General features: G+C 37.0%; 2 protein-coding genes across 2 annotated transcripts in view; both read right to left on the bottom strand.

Annotated features, from left to right (window-relative positions):
- The window catches only part of RPL22L1 (ribosomal protein L22-like 1), a 7044-nt gene extending 804 nt beyond the window's left edge, over positions 1-6240 (bottom strand). The window contains exons 1-4 of the mRNA XM_011948991.1: positions 5917-6240; positions 4062-4154; positions 3777-3898; positions 2111-2303 (exon numbers count right to left, since the gene is read on the bottom strand). Coding sequence (XP_011804381.1) covers positions 2159-2303; positions 3777-3898; positions 4062-4154; positions 5917-5925 — 369 coding nt within the window. The 5' untranslated portion in view covers positions 5926-6240 and the 3' untranslated portion in view covers positions 2111-2158. The remainder of the gene's footprint in view (positions 1-2110; positions 2304-3776; positions 3899-4061; positions 4155-5916) is intronic.
- An 8785-nt stretch (positions 6241-15025) lies between these two features.
- Positions 15026-20203, bottom strand: part of EIF5A2 (eukaryotic translation initiation factor 5A2) — an 18463-nt gene continuing 13285 nt past the window's right edge. Inside the window, exons 4-5 of the mRNA XM_011948990.1 lie at positions 19001-19132; positions 15026-18121 (exon numbers count right to left, since the gene is read on the bottom strand). Of these exons, the coding sequence (XP_011804380.1) occupies positions 18062-18121; positions 19001-19132 (192 nt within the window). The 3' untranslated portion in view covers positions 15026-18061. The remainder of the gene's footprint in view (positions 18122-19000; positions 19133-20203) is intronic.

Genomic DNA, 20203 nt, shown 5'->3' with positions numbered 1-20203 from the left:
CGCCACCTCGCCTGGCTAGTTTTTTTGTATTTTTTAGTAGAGACGGGGTTTCACCATGTTAGCCAGGATGGTCTCGATCTCCTGACTTCGTGATCCGCCCGTCTCGGCCTCCCAAAGTGCTGGGATTACAGGCTTGAGCCACCGCGCCCGGCCAGAGGTCAGGATTTCAAGACCAGCCTAGCCAACATGGTGAAACCCCATCTCTACTAAAAAAATACAAAAATTAGCCAGGTGTAGTGGTAGGTGCCTGTAATCCCAGCTACTCGGAAGGCTGAGGCGGGAGAATCACTTGAGCCTGGGAGGTGGAGGTTGCAGTGAGCCATGGTCATGCCACTGCACTCCTGCCTGGGCAACAAAGCGAGACTCCCTCTCAAAAAACAAAACAAAACAACAAAAAGTCCATTCTCCACAATACAGTCTGATATTTTCCAAAATGCTTATCTCATCAGGTCACATTACTTTCATTACTCCCATTGCCCTCAAGATGAAAACACGGACTTCAGTCCTGCATTGGCTAGCTTCTACTTTTCCAGATTATCCTCATGATCACATTTAGTCCAGAATGTACTCTGGCCAACCAGACTCCCAATGCCCTGAAAACTTCAGAAGTGCTCCCCCCTCTGTCTGGAACACCCTACTTTCCCCTTCCCAGATACTGTCTACCTTTCCTGTTTTACAAAGTGCTCACAAACTTTGACTTCCCAGATGAAATTCCTTTTATTAAGCCCTCCTTTTGGTAGCAGCAAATTTGTTCGCATGTGATTTGATCAGTTTCCCTCATTATACTAACACAACAGAGTAGGCTGAGTGTTTTTACTCACCATCACATACATCCTCAATGTTCTGCAGCGGTGCACAGTAGTAGGTACCTGGTTAACTATTTGTGAAAAACATGACAAATAGAAAAAATGGGGCAGAGCCAAGTTAGGAAGTTGAGTCATTCAAGAATCAAGGAGTTGCTGCACTGAGGTATTGCACAAAGATGATGGGAGCACTTAAATTTTTAGGAAAATGCATTAAAACAATTAAACTATCATTTCAAGCAATCCCCAAACCAATTAATGCATAGATTAGGTTGTAACTGTCAAGATACGTTTGGCAATACAATTGTATTAGCATCAGGACTCATCTAAGTACCTGAAGCAGTGGCAGCATCAGGCTCAGTAGTACAAAAAGGCACATCATTCTCGTCTTCCCCAATCTCCTGCAGTATGGATTCTGCCAAACCATTTCGATTAGAGCTTTCAAAGGTCGCTTTATTCGGGAGAAAGAGTCCATCCACTTTTAAGTTTTAATAGACAACCAACATTCCAGTGTAGGGGTAGGGGCTTTTGAGAAAGAGATGAAGATGGTCTGAAACAAGATTCCAACCAAGCGAATTAATTTTTCAGACAAGGACCACAGTAGATTCAGTAGCTGAGTTGAGATTTGGTTTTGAGTTTCTGCTTCCTACAAGGTGGGCAGTGAGGGCTTTCTAATAAGCAGTTAAACATTGGTTTACAGCAAGACTCACACCCATAGAGTCTTTGGGCTAACTAGAAGAGCAAATTCCGAAGCAGAAGAGTAACACAGAGCAACTTATATGAAAGAACTGCTCTAAGTACTTGAGATTACAAACTATTAAAAATGATATTTGAGACTGTCAAGACAATCATATACATTTTATACAGCTATATAAAAAAATTGTACTACAGTAAGATTTCCTGGCCAGGCATGGAGGCTCACAGCTACAATCCCAGCACTTTGGGAAGCCCAGGTGGATAGATCACTTGAGGTCAGGAGTTCAAAACCAGGCTGGCCAACATGGCCAAACTCTACTAAAAGTACAAAAAATTAGTTGGGCATGGTGGTACACACCTGTAATTCCAGCTATTTGGGAAGCTGAGTCATTGCACTCCAGCCTGTGAGACACAACGAGACTGTCTAAAAAAAATATGTCCTATATAACACCACTTTTACCTGAGTACATAAAAGATTTTGGAAATCCTGGGAAAAAAATTCTACTAGCTATAAGCTATTTAAATACTGTTCACAGAAATTATCAGAGGGAAATCAAAATCATGTAAACAGCATACTCAAATAAAAGAATGAGATAAAAGTTTAAGAGTATAATATTTTTTATTCACTGATAGCAAAGCCCTGCAAGGGGAGCCTTTGCCTAGTCCTCCGACTCTGATTCATCTTCGTCTTGACTAATCTGGAAGTAACGAAGTTCATAGGTCTCCTTGTCAGATGCAACCACTCGAAGCCAATCACGAAGATTGTTTTTCTTAAGGTATTTCTTGGTAAGGTATTTCAAATACCTTTAAAATAAAAACATAAATTTCATTAAGAAATACAATTCCTACTATGTAAAGGTTTATTGTATGAAAAATATACATCATTTTCATTTTTTCTGTACCTAGCTTCCTCCAAAATATTTCATCCTTCCTTTCACACTATGCATTGTGCAAGACTGTTAGGGTAGCATCCTCTTGTCATACTGCCACAGCCAAATTATTTAAGCAGTATGATTTTACTCTTCAAATATATTATGTGTGTGTATATATATATGTGAAAACGTTAACACCCCCTTCACCACTATTAAGCCCCCTAACTCCCAATCCCACCCTGGCTCAAGAGGGAACCTATTAATAGGGTTAAATTCTTACTATGCTCATTAAGTCTCAACTTCTCTGAAAATTCTTAGGCCCTCTCTACATGTAATGTAATCAGAGTTGTACTTCACAGTAATTATCTGATTATCTGTAAGATCCTTGAGGACAGCTACTACATTTTTATCTCTGAATCCTTAGTGATTATAATCTCAGTTAACATGTACTGCAACCACTTTAGTCCAAGCCATCATCGTTTCTTACTGAAATCAGCTCTTACATCTTCAGTTTCCACCAGATGTATCACCCTAGTCTTTTTCAGCCACAATAAACAATTGCTTCCCCTTACACATCCCATGGCTTTCAAGATCTGCTCCCCTGACGCCCTCCCACCTCATGCATTCCTCCCAAAACACTACACCCCAGACACACTGGCTTTGTTACTATTAGTTTAATCTACCAGGCTTCTGGTTCATCCTGCCTGTAACAATTATCCCCCAATTGCAAGGCTCACTTCTGCATTTCATTTCCTGAACAACTTATCAACTTACCCAAAAACTCTGCAACTAGCTTTATGCCCTTACAGCACTTATCACTGCTTGATTAATTCCATTTCACTCTCTCCCTTCTCCACTAGAAGTTTCTTGGTGGTGGTTAAACTGCCTGCTTGGTTCACTGTTGGGTTACCCAATCCTGTGCTGCCCATGTAGTATTTAATACATGGTGAATAAATTGAACAAATAAAAACTGGCAGCAAGATGTTAAGACTTTGCTTCTGATCAGCTACCTCTCCTGAATAAATAACTAAAACCTTAAAAAATTTTAAGAAAAGGTTTGTATCATTAAGTTGAGACAATCCTATGTACACATTAGACATGTTTCTTGCAACACACTCAAATACTAAAGTACTCAGCATTAAAGGTTTTATACAACTTGGATTTACAGGGCCTGTAATTTACGGGACCGGGACCGTGGACACAACTGCCCTATATTCTAGCAATAAATTACACTTACAACTAGAATCAGCAATTGGCACTCATTTACTGAATTTCCCATTTATGTAGGCCTTTAGTAAGTTCTTATTTATTCTTGCATATAAACAGAATACATGTAATAATTACATATTCTATGAAATATTCCAAAAACTACTATAATTTTATTAAAATTTGCAAAGGTACCAACCTTTTAGAGAACTGTTTCTCAGAAACAACTGTGATTTTATTCTTGAAGCGTTCAATGTGAACAACATTCCCGAGATTTCCAGTTTTGCCATTGACTTTAACCTTCTCCCGTAGAAATTGTTCCTATTTTAAAACAGAAAAAATGCACAACTAGGGAAGAGAACCCTAGATATTCACTAGGGAAGGTACCCTAGGAATACAGCTTAGGTTATTATCAAATATTATATATTTAAACCACTATAAATAACTCAGATTATAAAAATGAGCCGAGTAGAATGATACTTACAAAATTTCCAGAATCAAAAATTCCATCTTCTACTGGATGAGTGAGGTCCAAATTAAACTTCCAGGTTGACCTTTTGGGCTTCTTGTCTTTCTGCTACATAAATGTGAAATAATTATGTAGCTATATAAAACAATTTATTCAGTTGGTACAAACAATTTTAAAGTTTGTACCAATGCAATCTGTACAATGTGCTGTGAGGTTACATATACAGAAATGTAACAAAAATAAAAATTAAAAAGCCCCACCCACCCCGGGATTGATGTGAACCTCTAACCAAGTCCTAATATGTTCAAGTTGTCAAAAGGTTATGGACTTTCGTTGTTTTCCATACCACCGATGTTCAATTTTAAACTATGATGCTTTACTGCCACCCCACTGCAGATGGAAACAGGTTAGTAAACCTCCTAGCCCAAGCACAGTTAAGTGCCAGAGCTAGGATTCCATCCATCTATGTCTAGGAAATTCAATTCTTACATTGTTATAGGCAAGGGAAGAGGACTTCGGTAAAAAAAAAAAAAAAAAAGAAAGAAAGAAAAAAAATTTTTTAAAACAACCAAATAAAGGCCAGGCGCGGCCCCAGCACTCTGGGAGGCTGAGGCAGGAGGATCACTTGAGGTTAGGAGTTTGAGATCAGCCTGGCCAACATGGTGAAACCCCATCTCTAGTAAAAACACAAAAATTAGCCAGGTGTGGTGATGCATGCTTGTAATCCTAGCTATTCAGAAGGCTAAGTCAGGAGGATTGCTTGAACCCAGGAAACGGAGGTTGCAGTGAGCCTGATCATGCCACTGTACTCCGACCTGGTGGACAGACTCTGGTCTCAACAAAAAAGAAAAGCCAACACCGTGGAACTTAAATTTTCCATATCCAAACCTTTTATACCAAGACCATATAATATGGCTACATAAGCAAAATGCTGCTGTAGCCAGTAACCAGGTACATTCACTGTAATATAAACAAATCAGTATTTATCAGATGATAACCTCCAATTTCGATCCACCCAAAAGGCTACCAAGCATCACACCTTAGTTTGCTTTCTCAGGTAGCACGGTAATATGTACCAAAATAAAATCACTCAGTTGGCGCGGAAGTTAATTTGGGAGACACAAACAATTTCTGTCTAATGGAACAGATAACCCTGTAGGGTTTATGGCCATGCTGGGCATTACCCAGCTTTGTAGCTAGCCCAGCAATTTTTTCCTAACTTTTTCTGTAAATTACACATATATACCTATCTTTTCAGATATTCTTAGGAACATTTTAACATCTTACTGGTTCCCTTACTAACGACTTAAGTACAATATCTGAAGCATGTTCATTTCACATTGCTGGAATCTAGGCTCTTACTTTTCTAAAAATTACTTCAGAGAGAAGCTTCTTCCCCAACTGAAAGTTCTCAGAAACTTCTGTGATGTCGGCCATCGCGGGAGCTGAGCGCCTCGGAGTTCCCTCTGGCCTGGCACAGGTCGTCAGACCGGCCCGATTACTCACCTTTCCCCTACCCAGTCCAGAGTGGCAAAAGCATTATCAGGCGCAAGACAGTAAATAAATGGCTCAGATTGCAGTACCAGTGGCCAATTTACAGCTGTGCCTCCCTCTTTCCCGCGTGTCCAAAACCACCCATTCTAAACCAATTCCGGGCCCAGCTCCAACTCCACTAGACCGCATGGCAGATGCCAGAAGTCTCGAAAAACAATTCAGGATCCTCGCGTTTTGGTTGTGTTTCTGACCCAGCCTCCACTATTCCCCTCCCTTTATCTCGACTGAGACGTCCCCACTCGACAGATGCAAAATTCGTTAAAGCAAAAATCATTAAATTGCCGCACAACACTCCACCAAGACATCGCTCACTCACCGGCGCCATCTTGCGAGTCGGCCGCGCGAGCAGAGAGGAAGCTGCAACCGAGCGTCTGTATTTATACCAAAGCGTGCTCCGTCACGCGCTGAGAGCGTCAGATTATCGCCTCCAAGAAAAGAAAGCAGGAGGAGCGCGGAGGCCGGTAACCTAGGAAACCAGTGCGCGGCCCGACGCCAGTAGGGAATCGGCTTTCCGCGGGCGCACGCGGGTGGCAGTGGTGGAACTGACTCTCGGGTTTCCGCTCCTGGCTGTACAAGCTGATTGATCGCAGTGGCCCCTACAGTTACCTAGTGGCTGCTCCCGGATACGGACGCACGCGAGGGATGCAGGGGTCATCTTTCACTAATCACCGGAATCCCCTTTCCAATCAGGGCAAGACAGTGTCTCGGGTTGCTTTGGGATCTCCTCTTTTATTGCAGTTATAATCCTCCAGCCAAAAAGTTATTTGTTTGTGTTTTGTCTGTGAGCCTCATTTTCTAAATGACTGTTGAGGGAAATCGGTGCTTCGGGGACCAGGTCCTCGGAAAAAAAGCATTTATGTATATATATGGGCGTGGTGGCCCACACCTGTAATCACAGCACTTTGGGAGGCCGAAGCCGGAGGATCTCTTGAGCCCAGGAGTTCGAGACCACCCTTGGCAGCATAGGCATATGGAGAATCCGTCTCGACAAACAATTTTAAAAAAATTAGCCCGGGTGGTGGTGCGCTTCTGTATTCCCAGCCACTTGGGAGGCTGAGGCAGGAACATTGCTAAACTTGGGAGGAGAAAGTTGCAAAGAGTCGAGATCTGCCACTGCACTCCAGCCTGCGTGACAGAGTAGACTCTGTCTTAAAGAGAAAAACACGTAGTGCTTGCTTCTTGTTCATTCGTTTGTATAATTTATCATGGGTTTTAGAGTTAATGCCAGGTCTCTTGATTTCCATCCAAAATGCTCCCCAGTTAAAATTCAATGAATGTTTGCTGTGACCTATCAATATGTACAAGACATACGAAGGTGGAAGTGTCTTGCTGACAAAAGGAAAAAGTAGCTTTTGAGCTTTGAAGGATTGTAAATTGACATCAGATTAGAAGGTAATAGGTTTTCGCGGAGATGAAATTATCATACCTAGGGGTAGGGGTATGGATGGGGTGGACTTTGTTGTTAATTTGAAGAATGACCCCAGAAAGTAAGAACTGTTCATGGCCTTTATGCCAGCAAGTAGTTATCGTGGAAACTATGCTTTAATAGAGCATATGACTTGTGGAGTCTGAAGAGAGGCCCTGAATTCCTAGAAGAAATCCATTTCAACAAGATTTTTTAGTTGTCTGCCTTAAGAGCCACAATAATTACATTTCTTTTTCCAAACATTAAAGGGATAGAAGGGAGCCATTGGCATTTCCTCCTCAAAGGCTGCCTAAGCTGAGGGGCAGAAATGATTCTTATTTTGCTTGTCTTTAGCAGTCTTCCATGCCTTGACAATAAACTCCTTAAGCACTATTAAGCCATTTGTACAAAGAGGATATGAAAACATACCTGTTTCACAATAACAAGTAATCACCAAATAACTAATTAGAAACTGTAATGGGGGAAAAATATGTCAATTAGAACAAAAAAAACCACCAAAACTTAAGAATATTAACGAGAAATGTATTAAATAATAATACATTTATATTATATAATAAAAAATAATAATACATTTATATTATATAATAAAAAATAATAATACATTTATATTATATAATAAAAAATAATATTCAGATGGGAAGACTAAAAGTTGTAAATAATTCAGTTCTTCCCAAACTGCGCATGTGGGCATGTATATAGTCACACAATGCTAGTCAATACTCCATAGTTATTTTTTTTTAATTTGACAGCTAATTAAAAAAACGATTTTAACATTTATTTTAGATTCACAGGGTACATGTGCAGTTTTGTTACGTGAGTATATATAGTGACGGTGGGGTTTGTGGTGCGATTGATCCCTTCACCCAGGTAGTGAAAATAGTACCCAGTAGTTAGATTTTCAACCCTTACCCACTTCTAGTAGTCCCAGTGTCTATTTTGTAAAAATTTACTGATACATCATCATTGTATATATTTCTATATATAATATTGCATGGGATAATGTGATATTTTAATACATGGATACAATATGTAATGATCAAATCACAGTAATTTGGATATTAAACACCTCTAACATTTTTCATTTTTTTGTGTGTTGAGAACATTCCATGATGTCCATAAGTATCCAATATTTAGTTCCCACTTATAAGTGAGAAGTACAATATTTGGTTTTCTGTTCCTGCATTAATTCGCCTAGGATAATGGCCTCCAGCTGCAGCCATGTTGCTGCAAAGTACATGATTTCGTTATTTATGGCTTGTGTTGACAGCTAATTCTAAATTACGACTCAATAAATGTCTGAAAAGAGCCAAGACACTTTAGAACAATGAAAGGGAGTGTGCCTTTCCAGCTCTTTCAATATAAGATATTGTAATAGATGATAGATATGTATTTAATATAAGCTTCCGTCATTGGATCTATATGATGCTGAAGCCTTAGTAAATGGATCAGTAAGCAAAAAAATACAGAAAAACTCCTCCATATGTAACAACCTTATGAATGGCTAAAATATAGTTTTATTTTTATGTATGCATTTATTTATTTTTTAGAGACATAGTCTTGCTCTATTGCCTAAGCTGGAGTGCAGTGGCGCAATCTCAGCTCACTGCAACCTCTGTCTCCCGGGTTCAAGCAATTCTCCTGCTTCAGCCTCCCACGTAGCTGGGATTACAGGCGCTTACCACCATGCACGGCTAATTTTTCTATTTTTAGTAGGGATTTCGCCATGTTGACCAGGCTGGTCTTGAACTCTTGGCCTCAACTGACCCGCCCACCTTGGCCTCCCAAAGTGCTGGGATTACAGGTGTGAGCCATTGTGCCTGGCCTAAAATATAGTTTCATAAATAATTTTTTAATGTATGCTTGAGCTGGTGGAAAAGTAAAATAATTTTTAGGGAGCAGAAATGACAAGCCATGATCCTACATGTTTGGAGCTTGAATTAGCTCTGCCCAGATAGCATGAAAAAGCTCCAAACTGAGTATGTAATTTAAAGTGTGCTTGTATTATTAACACCAGACAGAAGCAAGGGCAAATGCTCTCTGGAGAAATGCATTTTAGACTCTGGATTTTCTATTCTATTCCATTGACCTATCTTTTCACTTGCCAGTACCTCACTGTTTTGATATAGAGGCTTTGTAATATGTTTTAATTTCTGGTAATGCTAGTCCCCACTCAGCTCTGTCTTTTCAATATTTTCCTAGTGATTCTTGCACGTTCATATTTCTGTATGAACTTTATTAACAACTTGTTTAACTTCATTAAAAAAACTTGGTATTTTTATTAAGACTGTGTTAAAATTGTAAATTAAATTAGGTAGAACTATCATCTTACTAACTAGCTATCAACCAATAATATGGAATTTGTTCAGGTCAACACTGTCTTTTGGGAGTGATTTATAGCTTTCTTTGTATAGGCTTTGAACATTTTCCTTTCATTATGTCTTCTAACTGGTTATTATTTGTATATATAAAACTATTTATTTTTGCATGTTAATTTTATTTCCTGCTATCTTGATGGACAACTTTATTGTTTGAGTTAGCTTTATCATTGATTATCTGGCATTTTCCAGATATACTATCAGATCATCTGAAAACAGAAAAATCTTATTTTTTCTTTTATTCTTAAAATTTTAATACGTCTATTTTCTGTTGTCCACTTGTACTGGCTAATACTTCCAAAACAATAGGGGTCAAGAAATTGAGCATTCTTGTCTAGTTCTTGACCTTAGTGAGACTGCCTTCAGCATTTCTCCACCAAGGAAAAGGCTAGCTTTTGGAATTTTATGCAAAGACACACACACATATATATGCACGTTTATACATATGTATACACATACATAGCTGTTAGGTGTACCATGTTAACATATATAAACATAAATACATTTACATCAAATAAGTATTCATACATGTCTATTTTCTAAAGAGATTTTTTAAGAATGGATCTTGTTTTACCTAAATTTTTTTTCAGTATTTATGCAGAAAATCATGTTTTTTCAATTTTTTAATTTGTTTATTTGAAACAGATCTTGCTTTGTCACCCAGGGTGGAGTGCAGGCACAGTCACAGCTCACTGTCGCCTCCACCCCCTGGGCTCCAGTGATCATCCGACCTCAGCCTCCTAAGTAGCTGAGACTACTGGTGCGCTCCACCACACCTGGCTAATTGTATTTTTTTGTAGAGACGGGGTTTCGCTATGTTTCTCCCAAGTTGGTCTCAAATCCTGGGCTCAAGCCATCCATCCGTTTGGGATTACAGGCGTGAGCCACCATGCCCAGCCTTCTTTTTTCCCTTTATACCTATTAATATAGTAAATGCTATGAAAAGATTTCCCAATATATTAATATATGTCCTATGATAGTGAGCTATATTAATAGATTTTCTAATATTGAACATTCTTACATTTCTGATAGACACTGGTGTATTACTTTCTTCATGTGGTGTTTGAGTCTAAAAACTAGTATTATATTAGGATTTTTGCTTCAATATATTTTTTGTTATTTTTAACAGGTTTAGGATCAAAGTTATACTTGCTTCGTAAAAAGAATTTAGATTATCTTCCCTATTCTGAAACATTGTACATAACGTTAGGACCATATGGTCTCTAAAAGTTTGGTAAAATTCTCCTGTGAAACCATTTGGACCCCGTTTTGTTTGGTTGGTTTCTTTGTGGGAACAGCAACCCCAGCTTGGTTTCTTTGTGGGACAGTTTCTTGACAACTTTCTGTAGTTCTATTAAAATTACAGTTTAAGCTTTCTGTCTTTACTGAGGTCAATTTTAATAACCATATTTTCCTAAGAAACTGTATCATCTAAGTTTTCAAATTTATGTGCATAGATTTGCAGTTTTGTTTTATTTTTATTTCCTCTACATTATCAGTGATTCCTTCTTGTCATTTCCCATTTTTGCATTTGTGCTTTCTTCATGTTTATTAAATAGCTAATGATCGATCTATTTTGTTAATTTTTCCATTAACTAGAATTTTAATCTATTTAATTTGCTATTTTTCTTATTCATCTCATTAATTTCTGCTTTTGTTATTGTTACTTCCTCCTGTGTGCTTCCTTTTGGTTTATTTTTCTAGCTGTTTGATTTACTATTTACTTATGTTCATTCTGTCATTTTTATTTATATAGATGGTAGGGCAATGAATTTTCCTCTGATAATACTTTTACATAGATTCTGATATATAGTATTTTCATTATCTTTCAGGAATTCCTTAATTTTTGTATTTCCTTTTTCATTGTACATTGCATAATAGGTTTTAAATTTCTAGTTAGAAAGACCTTTTGATTTTCTAGTTTTAATTCCACTTAGGACTGGTAACACAGTGTTTTTAGTATTTCTGCTTTGTAGAAGCTACTGCTGTTTTCTTTATGCACTAAATGTCCTTTTTTTGTGTGAAAGTTCTATTTGCCTTGGAAAGAAAATCTCTAACATCAGGATGGTAATATTTGATATATGTGCAAAAGATTTACCTCATTGATTGTATAGCAATTAAAATGAGCTACAGTGACAGCCACATTAAATGAAACTCGCATAATTATGAAGGAAAAATGCAGACACACTATGAGTGTTAGTCGATGAACTTCTCCATCGGAACCTGTTGGGGATCTGCTGGGCCTTTTTGGCTTTCTTGGGCACTAGACTACAAGTCCCTGTGGTCCTGGGAAGTGTCCCTGGGTGTAGCCAAAAATTATTTTAACTGGATTCAGAAAAAAAAAAAAAACCAAACTTCTCAAATTGGACAATGGATTGATATAACCTTGTAGGTAGGTCCTTTTGAACCAATACACACCCAGTGGTTGTAACTGATATGACTACAAGTATTGTGGGAAACAGATATTATAAGTTCCCAGTGGAGTGAATAATTTAGACAAGCAGTATGGTTTCCAAATATGCAGTTCCATAGAAGGCCATTCTATTTGGATAGAATGTTTAATGATTTAATGATGGGGGGGTGGGGGAAGGATAAGATGCAGGTAAATTGTAAGAGACACAACTCATAATTAGCCCTTTTCAGTCTTCGTTTTCCCTCCTATGCCTCCCTCTGGGTAACTGGGCTACCGAATTTGCCAGTGGCAAAAAGGAGTGGGGATAGAGGCTAGAAGACCTTAACTGGTACTTCTTTTACTGCCCCACTTTGCATTGTGGATCTAGTAGATTATGGGTATTTGTAATGATCATAGATACAAGGTGACAACTGCCATGGTATCTCTGGCATGGCTCACATGTCAGGGAGCAAGAGGGATGTTCTAGAATGGTACAGTGTATAAGGAAGAAACCACTGAGCCACCTAGAAATGAACATGTCCAGTTGGTGTGGATTAGACACAGTGAGGATTGGCAAAAGGATGAAGCGTTTGCTTCAGGGAATTATCGCACCACTCATGTTGTGGAAAGGGAACAGCAACTCCAGCTTGTAGGAAAGAAACACCTCAGACCCTGGGAAATCAGGGGTGAGGGAAGTAGCATTGCCCTCTCTTAATTAAATATCTCTGGAAGGCCACATAGGAAGGGGATGAAGAGGGAAAATGTCTTTAGTCTTTTCTACCTGCTGAATTTTGAACCAAGTGACTATTTTATATAGTTTAAAAAACATTAAACATTTAAAAATAAAACTGTACCTAAACCTCAAACTAATATTTAGAGATTAATAGTCCCGCCGGGCGCGGTGGCTCAAGCCTGTAATCCCAGCACTTTGGGAGGCCGAGACGGGCGGATCACGAGGTCAGGAGATCGAGACCATCCTGGCTAACCCGGTGAAACCCCGTCTCTACTAAAAAATACAAAAAATTAGCCGGGCGAGGTGGCGGGCGCCTGTAGTCCCAGCTACTCGGGAGGCTGAGGCAGGAGAATGGCGTAAACCCGGGAGGCGGAGCTTGCAGTGAGCTGAGATCCGGCCACTGCACTCCAGCCTGGGCGACAGAGCGAGACTCCATCAAAAAAAAAAAAAAAAAAAAAAAGAAATTAATAGTCCCAGCCATAATGCTAGGGAATATAAAAGTACTCAATAAAAACAAGTTAGATTTTTTTTTTAAAGTGGCATACACTTCAGTCATACAATTTTCGGGTATGAAATTGTTTTAAAGATGTAGATATACAAGAATAGGGCAAGCTGTTAAGTTAACTTTATTTTTATTTAATACAACTGATGAAGTTAACAGACAAATATATTTTAATAATATAACAAAGTTATTATTGTTAGGGTATTATCTACATTTTAAGGTTTTTTAAGTCAAAGACTTAACATCTGAATTTTGACTATTTTTGAAATGTAAAATGCACAATTAGTAATACCCATACTACATATCTTAGAATTTTAAAGTTTTAGTGAAAACATTTGAGTCTCTGCAGGTAAAAGCAATAGTTCTCCTGTATCTAAGGAAAAAAATGTAGTACTAAAAAAGTGCCACTGGATTTAGACAAGGCTAAACTGTTTCCTTTTTGGGGAGGAGGACAAAGTACATAATAGTATAGAACTAGTCATTTTCATTATACTAGTATAGAACTAGTAATTTGCATTATGCTTTGTAACAAGCACAAGAGTGCTTATTTATAGTAGATATTAACCACAATAAATAACTCCTCAAAAAAGATCACAGCTATGATGGGTGACAAGCTGTTCGGTCATTGCTGAAAATAGTCCAGAGTTTTTGAAAAAGTGCAATCTTGATCTGAGATAAACTTAAGTCTACCAATACCAAGAAATAGTTTTAGGGACTTCATATAAATACAGTAACCTGTCTTTTTCGTTTTGTACAATAGGATTCTACCTGTTCTAAGGAGGGGAATAGTGGTAGATAGCAAATTCTGGCAACAAGTATGTTTTTAGCAGGTGAAAGCCTGGTATGCATTCTATAAGATGCATCTTTTACGGAAAGAAAACATGCTTATTAGATGTATACAGTACTTTTCAGGCACTTGACCTCACTTGGTAGCTAAGTTGGTGTTCAGATGTTTGTTTAATGGAAAAACATTAAATTACATATTGGCTTCAAGCCATGTTCCCATAGAACATCTGTGTTTCATAAGCTAAATCCAAATGTTCCCTGCTAAAATCAAATAATGATGCCATATACCCAATTCAGAGAAAAAATTTAATAGATTAAATAGATTGAATTGTCTCAATTTTTAAGGTTTGCCGCTATAAATTTTTCTTAAATCTTTGTTGCCTGTTACTTGTCTGAATGTTAGCAGAAAAAAGGCTTGACAACTGTGAAATACTATGCCTAAGTGACATTAAAATGAGAACTGCTGATCAGTACAATATACTGTTCATGGAAATATGCTTATAGTTTCACTCTTACACTGCTTAAGAGCCATATTTTCTCATAGTAAATGTGTTCCTAGTTCATATTATAGAATTCAGTATGTAAACATTTCAATGTATCCAAAAGAGCATTATGAATTTATCTATTATCCCTAAATATGTTTGGTGAACCTCTACATCAATGCCTGGCTCCAAAACTATCTTTGGAGTCCATGCCAAAGGAATGCTTTCGGATATAATCTAAGGATAGAATTCTAAGATGAGACTGCCAAATTCTATTCTAAAATGAAAAAATATGGCAAGATTCTGGTGTGGATGCCACTGTTTCCATTTTTTTCTTGACTATTTAGCATGTAGTTTAAGTGTGTTGACATTAAGGATTTTTTTATATGCATGTATCACGGTATTACAATTTGGGAAAATTCTGTAATATATTTTCAGGCAATTGGCTTTAAAATAATGAAGCTTCAGCTTTTAGCACAAACAGTCCTGAGAACAATGCATTCATATTACAGCTCAACTAGAAATAATTGAATTCAGAAACCTTAAAGTACAAAAACAAGTTCTGGAAAAGTTGTAAATTAAAAAAAAAAAAAAAGTTACCAACAGTTGAGGCACCACCAGACAATACTTTTAAGAGTTGGGAGTTTGGAAAAAAGAACTAACATACAAAGCTATGTGCGTACATGTACACATGCAAATTGTGTTGTAATGAAAAATTGTGTCTCCAAATTTTACAGCCTAATCATTTTATTGCAGTGTCTCCTATTATAGATATCATGCTCTGACTGCAGGAGAGTTTTGGTAATTAATAGAAAGCGCTGGTACAGAGACTTGTATCATTAAGGGAAACAGAGTCAAGAGCTTGGTTAGCAACAATTTCTTCAAGTGACTGACAGCCCCTGGAAGGGAGCATGAAAAAAACATCATAATTATGTTTATGATGCAAATGCTAAGTCAAAGTAGCAATGATATGATCTATGTTGTAACAAATAAGGTATAACAAAGTCTTCACAGTATAAATAAAATGTTCTAAAAAGAAAGAAATATTCAACCTGTTAATAAATTGGTGAAATGTATACAGATAAAAATGGCTTATCACTGTACAATCTATCAAAATGACAGTCCACATTCTATACATGGTAACTCATGATTTTTAACATTTGCTACAAAAGAGTACAACAAATATTAGGAATCAACTTTAACACTGCTGATGTCTAAAAAGAATGAAGTCACTTCTGTTCTATATTAAAAAATACATGTTCCCTACTTCCTTTTAATATAATTTATAAAGCTTTACTAAATGCAACATTTTGTTCTAGAGAGATATCTATTGACTTATGTGAAAATAAAGTCCCATATCTTTAAAATCTATACTTATATATCAAGAGTATTTATACTTCATATATTACTTAAAATGAAAATATTTATGCATAAACAGCTTTTGCCAAAGTATGAAGATAGAGATGCATTATTATAATTTGTACACCCTTAATTTGTACACAATTGAAAATATATGTGAAATTTTACACGTTAGGAAGAACAGGGGCATGCTAATCGCGAGTTAATACTAAATCATAACACCAGCATGGTTAAGAGGGGCCATAGGAATGACCTGCAAGCAGCACAGATTAATAATTTTCTGGAATTCCTATGAGTTACAGTGCCAACCAGTAGGAATTAAGATACACATTGCAGAGTACTAAGAAACTAGAGCAGTATGTAGTAGGTACTTAAATAGAATACTGGAAAGAATGTAGCCTAATTTTAATTGTGCTTTAGATGGGCAAATGCTAAAATGTTATACTAAAAACGACTAACTACAACCTCACTGTTTCTTGTGTTTTAGAAATTTCCTCTTTGCATTTCTCTTAAAGTATCTTGCTTCTTCCCCAAATGGGTTTGCTGAGGCTAAGACAAGATTTAAAAGTATGTACAAATTAAGCAACTAAAATTTGGGATCTTCTGTTACTAATGCTATTACCAGTCACTGATTAGATCAGTTACATCATCATATATGATATACTTTCCTTCAGAAGATAAGAACAAAGCGCTTTTTAGAGGTCAAGGCATGATGGGAGAAGTCTAAGAGCCAGTCTTGGAGAATTAAGGTATTTCTGAGATAGTGATTTTGTTCTATGTTTTGCTCCAATAGGATGATTGTTACTGAGTCAAAGGTCCTCACAAACCCTGTGATAATGTCTAAAATTCTGGAAATAATATACATATGACTCAAAAGATTAAATAGAAATGCAGTGGTGTCACCTAAAATACCTTTTAAAATAATTCAGTTTATAGAATTATTTATTAGTTATATTTCACACCAGCAACTAAGTCACACAACAATCAGAAAAAAATGCATATACTTAAAATAAGTTAAATAATAATATTCATATAAAGTAATGTTGCTTCCATGATTCACTTTCAATTCACTTTAGAACAAAAAGGACATAAAATTAACAAAAATTCCAAATCAATTTAAGGAATTCTCAGTTTTTGTTTAATAAATACATTAATGTCAAAAAATCTACTTAAAAATGGTTGGAAACGGGCCAGGTGTGGTGGCTCATGCTTGTAATCCCAGCACTTTGGGAGGCTGAGGCAGAAGGATCACCTGAGGTCAGGAGTTCAAGACCAGCCTAGACAACATGGTGAAACCCCGTTTCTCCTAAAAAAAAATACAAAAAAAATTAGCTGGGTGTGGTAGTGCACACCTGTAGTCCCAGCTACTTGGGAGGCTGAGGCAGGAGAATTGCTGGAATCCGGGAGGCAGAGGTTGCAGTGAGCCGAGATGGTACCACTGCACTACAGCCTGGCTGACAGAGTAAGACTCAGTTTCAAAAAAAAAGAAAAGAAAAGAAAACAAAAGTTGGAAAGGAGTATTTACTGATAAATAGTAGTATTTATTCAACATGGTTGGAAAACAAGCATTGCATAGTATCCTGTAAAGCAGATCACTCCCTTTATATGTTGGGGGCAAAGTTAAAAGCAAAAACAACTGAAAAGCAACTTTTCATTTTTATGCTGACTTACAAAGTCCTCACATAAAAATGTATAGATTTAATGAACCCTCTTTGCCACTGTCTTTTGTGTCTTCCTTATAATCTTACTTGCTAACTTTCACCCAACAGTTCAGTGCCCTTCTGCCAACCATAAGAAGGGACTAAAACCACCATCTAAGGTTACATCAAGTTTGCTAACAATTTGATAAATAGTATGACCAAAGTAATTACGTGGTTGCATGTGGCCGCCAAAATAACTGCCACTTTTTGATAACATGATTTTTGTTTAAGGATTTGTGTTTGCCTTACACAGGCTGAAACTGCAACAATTCCAGTATATAATCAGTTCATTTAATATTAAATCTGTAATTAATGCAGAGTAGTTCAACTTAAATGTGGTACTTCAATACCACTTTATGCTACATTGTTTGATTTAAAACCCTGGTTTATCATTTAACTAAAACACAGGAATGATTTGCTCAGACATCACATCTGCCGAAGCTATCTTGTTTGTTTCTTGAACTGACATACTGAAAACCACAGGAATATTATAGGAAACATACCTACAAAGTTAAAAAAAAATTATACATATTGATAATTTTAAAAAATTATCAATTGCTTGCAAAACTAACCCAGCACAATCTGAAAACAATTAAAAAAAGAAATGAGGTTGCTTATGAAGGCTATAGCTTTGGTGACAACTTAGAACCAAATTAGATCTGCAGTTGATTCAGACCTAAACAGTGTTCATGCCTGATGTTTCCATTTATTTGCAGGGTTTTATGGCTACGGCATATTCTTCACTCATTGCACACATGACAGACACCTAGAAGGAAAAAAACAGGCAAAAGGTTATTCAGGAGACAATACACATAGAAGATAGAATTAGTTCATTATATATTGTATATTTGTGGATATTTTGTACATAGGGACTTCTGAAAGGGGTATTCCAAAACAAGCTACTTTCTTTACAGTTTTCTAAAGCGGAATTTCTCAAATAGTGGTTTGTAAGACAACTTCCAGGAAAAAGGAAAAATAACTATAAATGTTTGAACACTTATTACACGTTACATTTCTGAAAGTTTTAACAAAGACAGTAAATCTCCTTCACTTTTTAACACTCCACTAGCATAATTTCTTACCTGCAAGAATAGCTCAGGGCCGGGCGCCTTGTTCAGGCCTGTAATCCTAGCACTTCTGGGAGGCCAAGGTGGGCAGATCACCTGAGGTCAGGAGTTTGAGACCAGCTTGGCCAACATGTTGAAACCCAATCTCTACTAAAAATACAAAAATTAGCCAGATGTGGTGGCGTGCGCCTGTAATCCCAGCTACTCAGGAAGCTGAGGGGAGACTCACTTGAACTCAGGATGCGGAGGTTGCAGTGAGCCGAGATCATGGCACTGCACTCCAGCCTGGGTGACAGAGGGAGACTCCATCTCAAAAAAAAGAAAAAAAAAGGGTCAGTCGCAGAGCTTCAGAACAAATTTGGGTTTGAGAGTAATGTTGATGTAGCAAAAACAAACTTTGATACTTTCTTTGGTAATGAGTCTCTAAGGGTTTTATGGAAAACCTGCCTGAGAGATCATTTTCAACATTTTAGCAGTATTTTTAAACCACATTCCATATGTAGTATTTTATGTTAACTAGTTGAGGCTGAAGTTTTTACAAAATGGTTTTCAAAAACAATCCTTCTCTAAGTCTTTACCTGTACATCTTCACCTGCATTGTATTTTCCTTCTATTTCTTTGCCTAGTTCACCTTCCGGCAGTTTAAGATCCTCACGAACTTCACCAGTTTCTGTCAGCAGGGAAAGGTAACCATCTTGAATGCATATCAGCTATTAGAAGAAATTATATCATTTGTGCTGATTAGATTATATCCACTTCTTTGTAATGTTTACACAGTTAAATTGCAATTGATATTCTTGTAAGTACAAAGTAATACATTAATATTCTTGGTATTTAAAAATGCTAAAAATATAAAAAATATAAAATACGTACAGAATGGAAGTATAAGTTTACTCCTCCCGGTACTTCCCATACCCAATTTCTGCATTATTAAACAGTTTAGGTTTCTTTACAGTGTATCCCATTTATGTTTACAAAATAAATATAGTTGCTTTTTTTAAAAATGGGATATTATAAATACTTTACAGTGAGCTGTTTTGATTTAATAATATGTCTTAGAAATACTTTCTAACCAGAAAATATAAACCTACCTTAGTTAACTACCACATAGCTGCATGGACATACTATAACTGATTTAACCAATTTCACATTACTGGGCATAAAAGTTATTTTTGCTATTACAAACAATGCATTTTCTAATTTGAGTATGAGCAAAATTAAGTGGAAAATTTTTGGTCTTCAGCCAACAACAACAACAACAAAATCCACTAGTGTATGGATAACAGTAGCAAAAAAAAAAAAATAGTTGTCAACCCAACCTGCAAAAAAGCACAGTTTCGATACCACTGAACTTCTTTTACTACAGGAATGAGGAAACAACCAACCTCCACTCATTTATTCTATTAATGAAAGCATGTACACCATTAGTATGCCTAGAATCCTAACACATTTTATAAAAGGCTATTATCCAGACTATCGGCTGCTAATACCTACAAAAGGAATCAAAGACAATGGCCCTTGAACCCCTGTAAACCACTACGATATAACCCAGACATATCGTTGGGATTGTTCTCCTCCACATACAGCACCTATCAAAACTGACTATGGCTCTCCACAGAAACTCCATCTACCACAGGAAATTTGTTTTTATGTCTAGAAATCTCAAAAATAAGAAATCCTACAGAGCTACAACAAAGAATTTTAACTAACCTCTTAGACCCTCAAATATTTGTGAGGTGGCTTGTAGAGAAGTAGGAGCAAGGAGGTTAAGGTAGAAGTGT

This window comes from Colobus angolensis, unplaced genomic scaffold, assembly GCF_000951035.1.
Source record: "Colobus angolensis palliatus isolate OR3802 unplaced genomic scaffold, Cang.pa_1.0 Scaffold289, whole genome shotgun sequence".
NCBI lineage: Eukaryota > Metazoa > Chordata > Mammalia > Primates > Cercopithecidae > Colobus > Colobus angolensis.
Note: the sequence above shows the minus strand (reverse complement) of the source record. Positions and strands in the feature narration are given on the sequence as shown.